General features: G+C 35.1%; 1 protein-coding gene across 2 annotated transcripts in view; it reads left to right on the forward strand.

Moving 5' to 3' along the window:
* Positions 1–6,295, forward strand: part of ttc13 (tetratricopeptide repeat domain 13) — a 34,288-nt gene that overhangs the window by 5,008 nt on the left and 22,985 nt on the right. For both annotated transcript variants that reach the window (XM_037685642.1, XM_037685643.1), the window contains exons 3-6: positions 2,254–2,329; positions 2,430–2,500; positions 2,629–2,694; positions 4,692–4,784. In XM_037685642.1, coding sequence (XP_037541570.1) covers positions 2,254–2,329; positions 2,430–2,500; positions 2,629–2,694; positions 4,692–4,784 — 306 coding nt within the window. The remainder of the gene's footprint in view (positions 1–2,253; positions 2,330–2,429; positions 2,501–2,628; positions 2,695–4,691; positions 4,785–6,295) is intronic.

The raw sequence follows: 6,295 nt of genomic DNA on the forward strand, positions 1-6,295 counted from the left end.
CAGGTTTTACAGTTGGCTCGTAGGCTGGATGGCTCTCCTCTTTATTCTGGGGGGCATGGTGTCTCTGCTTTCCACAATGAATTTTAAATTTAGATTAGTCTGACCACAGAACGGTTCTCCACGTTGCTTCAGTGCATCACAACCATCCGATTTTCAGCTTCGTCCTTTGAGCTCAGAGATTTCTACAAATTCTTTTGATAAATGAAATGATGACAATAAAATATTCAAAGTGCTCCCAATTTTCCTTTGCAGAACATAATTTTGTAATTGTTCCAATAATTTGACATTTTTTCATAGACTGGTGATCCTCTGCCCATCTTTACTTCAGAGAGATTCAGCCTCCCTTTTTTAGCCAGTCTTCTTTCTGATCCATTTCCAGGAGCTCATCCAGCTGTTCGTTATTCATACCAGTTAGTTTACAGACTTTGTTGCCACTTTCTTAATTTATAGGGATGCACAATATTATCGGCATCGTATCGGTATCAGCCAATATTCACTGTTCGAGGGTTGTCATTGTGTAAGAGAGAGTAAATGTCATGAATAAATTTGACATTAAACATAATCCAAGTTGAAGTGTTGCATCATTTTCAGTCTCTTTTTTGGCGTCTGCATTTGGTAACAGGCCAAACTGACAAAGACCATGCAGAATAATGTCGTATTTTAATTCCACAGCAGAGAAAGCTGTGTAATCTCTGTAAGTAGGTCTACGGGGAAAAATATTGGTATTTGTATCGGTTACCGTCCAAGTAAGTTTTAACATGTTGGCGTATCGGATATCGGCCAAAAATCCAGTATCGTGCATCCCTACTAATTTATGGTTGTGATGCGTTTATCTAATTCAAAATGTACTTGTTTTTTCCTAAATAATGGTACACGGATCCTATTTTAATTATTTGACATGTTTACCATGTTCCATTATGAATTTAATATGTGACCCACCACATCAAACCAAATTAGATTTGGTCAAAATGAACTAAACGCATTTTCAGATTTCTGTCTTTTTAAGCTACATTTTGGTTCTAGATCATCCTGATATTGCGAGTGGTTCCAGAGATATGGCTTAATTTGTCTTTCTAATCAGGATAATTATTAAAAAAAAATAGCTCTGAATCCTGTTTTTAGCATATTCTAATGAGAATTTCTTGACGTCTTTTGAAAGAGGATTTACCAGCTGGAAAGAGAGAAAGAAAGAAAGAAGGTGTATCGTGCAGGGAAAGTAACCAAACTTTAGGGCTTGTCTGCTTTAAATCAACATCAGTTGCTGGTACGGCTCAGGAAAGTGCTTTAAACATTCTTCAGGATTATATTTCAGACGTTTCATTCATGGACCCATGCATTTTTTTTCAGTCAGTACGTTATAACTCTATATCTCAACATACCACTTTGCAACGTAATCCTTGTTTTGATGTGATGAGTCACATATGGGTTTGTGAGATTTGTAAATCATTGCATTTTGTTTTTATTTACTTTTTAAACCACATCCCAACTTTTTCAGAATTAGGCGTACACAAGTCAAAGTAACACGTTAAACACATTTTAAAACCTCTTAGTCACCCGGTCGGAAGGAGCAGATTTTACATTCTGTCATTGTCTGATCTGCAGAAATGTTTAGTGAGTTTTATTTACAAAATCAATACCCGTAAGAAAACTAGGGGTGCACGATATTATCGGCATGGTATCGGTATCGGCTGATATTGGCGATAAAGTTAAATATCGGACATCGGCCATTCCATCAAAATAACTCTCCATAGTGTTGCATCATTTTCAGCCCCCGCTTTAGCATCTGCATTTGGTAGTGGGCCAAATTGACAAAGACCAGGAATAATGTAGTATTTTAATTCCACAGCAGAGAAAGATATGTACTCTCTGTAAGTAGGTCTAGGGGATAAATATCGGTATCGTATATCAGCCAAAAATCCAGTATCGTGCATCCCTAAAGAAAACCATGAGCAGACGATGTTTTGAAAAGAGGTGAATAAATTTATAACGCTGTGGATGATCTGTGTACAGAAACGATTCGAGTTTTTACGTAGCAAAATGTAATAAATGAAAGTCGGCGTGGGGTGATGAGCTCTAGCGGCAGCCATCTTGAACATGGTAAATGAGAACAACAGAACAAATGGAGCTTGAAGTAAAGTCTTTACATTTAAAAGTCAGAGCGTTATCTTTAGTGTGCCGTCCTCACACAGGAAACCAATAAAAACAACTTTTTTTGTGCAAGCTCTCGTTTTCTTCTTCTTCCTGTGTTCACAGAACCAGGCCAAGTTGTTCATAGAGCAGAAAAAAATCCCCTTCCCTGCAGATAACCACAACACAAACGAGGAACTTGGTGAGCGTTTTGTTTTTATTTATCAATATTCTCGTTTATGGTTCTGAAATTCACGTTTTCTCCCTTCTATGTGGTTCCTAATGTATTTTTTCACGTGCAGCTATATGCTACGTTCTGATCGGCAACGGTCTTTACGATGAAGCCATTAAACATTTCTCACTCCTACTACAGGTACATCAAATTTTACTATCAATACATGTGTTTTTTAATTTTAAATACAGAAGTGTTACAACTTGTTGGATGCAGACCTGATTGGATTCAGAGAATAATTTCCTTAAGGTGTTTTGTCTGTGTTGCAGAGTGATCCAGAGTTAGTGAGCGCAATCTATGGAAGAGGGATAGCTTACGGGAAGAAAAGTCTTCAGGTGAGAATCCAGCTGTGCAACATCACATATTTAGATTTATTTTGTAAATGCTTATTAAGCATTCACACTATTGTTTTGCTGTTTATATTTATTATTCCTGGCTGTTACTGTCCCTATTCCGTACATTTTTTTGGCATCCTTTTTAAATTTTTTATGATTGTCTATTGTCGTCGTCGTTGTCCACTGTTGTCGTCACTCTTTGTTAAAAATTCAGGTTTCTCTTGTAAATGAGTCCCCGAGGCTCAATGGGATTAACCTGTATAAATAAAGGTTGAATTAATCTTTCTCGTCCTGCAGTTTTTCAACAAATTTCAACAAATCCTAAATCAAAACGTTCAGCTCTTTCAGGACAATCCTGCTATAACTTTTAGTTTTGGTGCAACTTTAGCTTTTTTGAAATATTTAGCCTTTTCTGCCATTTTTTTTTATTCTCATAGAAAATGAATTGAGCTCATTTTACATCCTTCAAATCTTTAGATGTGTTTACAACTTTTTACTGCTCCTTTCACATTTTGTTCTGGTTCAGCTTCTTTCAGCTAACTTCTGCTGTTTTTTTTTTTCATTCATTCAACCTTTATTTAGACAGGTTAATCCCATTGAGCCTCGGGGGACTCATTTACAAGAGAGACCTGATTTCTTTAACAAAGAGTGACGACAACAGTGGATAACAATAGACAGTTGTAAAAGAGGCATCCAATTTTAATTTTAATTTTATTTTTTTACAAATTTAAATAAATGGCAACCAAAAGGACAGTCAAAAGGAAAAAAGTAGCAACAAAAACAGCTAGATTATAAGACGGTGTTTTGTGCTCCTTTCAGATTATTTTATGCTAGCTACAACATTTTTGTGCTTCTAAATTTTCTGCTAATTTCAGCTTGTTATCAAAAACACAAAGTTTGTTTTCTCAGTCATCCAGGTATATAACACTTGTTATATACCTGGATGACTGAGAAAACAAACTTTGTGTTTTTGAAACCATTAGTGAAAAGGCCAGACTTCAGGGGTATCTGAGGCAGGCTTGAAACACAAGAGTCAGGGTGGCTTCTGGGTAATACCAGATGGCTAGGCCTCAGACTGACGAAGCCTCTTGGATGAGGGGCGAAACGTTTCTTTTTAACAAAAAAACTAAGTCCAGATGACATGATTCAACCTTTTTTGTTCAGCTTGTTATGCTCCTTTCATTTCTGCAAGTTTCAGCTTTTTTCTGCTATTTCTGCTACTATTTAGCTGGTTTATGCTGCTAATTTATCTTCATCCAGTTCCACATTTTTTGCACTCATTTCTGCTACTTTTAGCCTAATTAACTTCTTTCTGCTAATTTCATCTGTTTTTCTTCTTTCAGCTTATTTCTGGTAGTTGCAGTTATTTTAGCTACTTTCAGTTATTTCAGCTACTATTTTAACAGTTTTATGCAATTTTTAACTTTTTCAGCTATTTCCACATTTTATGTGCTCATTTCAGCTCTTTCCACTTCTTTTTGGTAGTTTAAGCTTCTTTCTGCCTTTTCGGCTATTTTTTTTTTTAAGCTAATTTCATAATTTTTGTGCTATTTCTGATTATTTAAACCTGATTTAGCAAATGTGTTCCTTCTGCTTTCTTCTGCTAATTTGGGCTTGTTCTTCATTTTCAGCTAAAACTTAGCACATTTAAAAAAAATCTAATTTCAGCTGTTTGTAAGTTCTTCAGCAATAAATATTCACACTGCATTTTAACAGTCACGGTCCACCAGTGTGGGAAGTTCTGATTTAAGGACTTAAGGACATTTAAGGACGTCCCTTTTTATTTATTTATTTATTTATTTATTGTCCTAAATTAATCTTAAATTTTGATTTAAAAACAAATGTTGCATGTGTTGTGATGCCTTTGATGTCGTTTGTCTAAAATACCTGGACGCCATCAGTTTCTGGGGTTTTATTTTTGCAACCTTTATTCTTCTTTTTTTTTTTTCACTAAACTTTATCATTTTAAACTAAATGCAACTGCTTGTTCATGTCAGGACATAAAAAATGCTGACTTGGCGTTATACGAGCTGAACAGAGTCATCGCACTCGAGCCGAACTGGCCAGAAGTTTACGAACAAAGAGCCGAGGTAAGACCCAACTCACCACGAAGCCATTATTATAACTTCATAAACATTTCCCACATTCACAACATTGTTTAGATGGCATTTAATATGTTTTAATGCCTAATGGTGTGAATGTTTATGAAGCATTCACTCTATTGTGATCCATTTTTCTTCCGTATGCTTTTCATCATCTTTCTCGTTACACAATTTTGTTCTATTTCAACAAATCGTAAATCAAAACGTTCAGCTCGTTCAGGAGAAAGATGCTATGACTTTTGGTATTGGTGCAACTTTAGCTTGTTGACATGTTTACCCTTATCTCACTTTTTTCCTTATAGAAAATGAATCGAGCTCATTTTGCATCCTTCACATCTTTAGATCTGTTTACAACCTTTTACTGCTCCTTTCACATTTTCTGGTTCAGCTTCTTTCAGCTTCCTTGTGCAAATTTAAACTTTTTTCAGCTAATTTCAGCGGGGTTTTTTTTTCCAGCTGTTTTGTTCTCTTTTCAGACTCTTTCTACTAACTATAACATTTTTGTGCTTCTTCTAACTTCTTTCTGCTGAGTTCAGCAAATTTCTGCAAGTTTCAGCTTTTTCTACTATTTCAGCTACTAGTGGCTGTTTTATGCTAATTTCAGCTTTTTTGGCTAATTCCATATTTTTTTTGTACTCATTTCAACTTTTTTCTGCATATTTCAGCAAAAATATGGTCTGCCCACTTCCATCTTGCAATTTTAGCTTCGTTCTGCCTTTTTAGCTACTTTTCAGCTGCTTTTTGCTAATTTTAGCTTTTTTTTTTTCAGATAATTTCTACCTTTTCTGTTCTCATTTAGGCTGCTTTCAGCCTAATTGGGCAAACTTGTTCTTTCTGCTTTCTTCTGCTAATTTGAGCTTATTCTAACTTTTCAGCTAACCATTTTAGCATTTTTAGCTAATTTGAGCTGTTTTCAGATAAGTAAGTATTTCATGGTAATTTCTGCTACTTTCAGCCTAATTAATTTTTTTTCTGCTAATTTCAGCTTGTTATGCTCCTTTCAGCTTTCTTCTGCTAGTTTCAGTAATTTCAGCTACTGTTTAGCTCTTTTATGCTATTTTTATCTTTTTTCAGCTAATTCCACATTTTTAAACTAATTTCAGTCCTTTCCACTTCCTTTTGGTAATTTAAGCCTCCTTCTGACATTTCAGCTACTTTTCAGCTATTTTTAGGCTATTTTCAGCTTTTATATCTAATTTAATCATTTCTGTGCTCATTTTAGCTTATTTAAACCTAATTCAGCAATTATGTGTTCTTTCTGCTTTCTTCTGCTAATTTAGGCTTGTTCTTGCTTTTCAGCAAAAATTCAGCTTTTTTTTAGCTAATTTCAGCTGTTTTTCAGCATGTTCGTCTGCAATAAGCATTCACACTGCATTTTTGCAGGTAATGCAGTTGCTCTAGTGATTAGTTTTCTTTATTTCTAATTCAGTTTTATTAGGGTTACAGCAAATACCTGCTAAATATTTTCAGATGTGCTCTGCTGACCAAGAGGAAATATA

Source organism: Nematolebias whitei, chromosome 12, assembly GCF_014905685.2.
Source record: "Nematolebias whitei isolate Nwh7 chromosome 12, NemWhi1, whole genome shotgun sequence".
Lineage (NCBI taxonomy): Eukaryota > Metazoa > Chordata > Actinopteri > Cyprinodontiformes > Rivulidae > Nematolebias > Nematolebias whitei.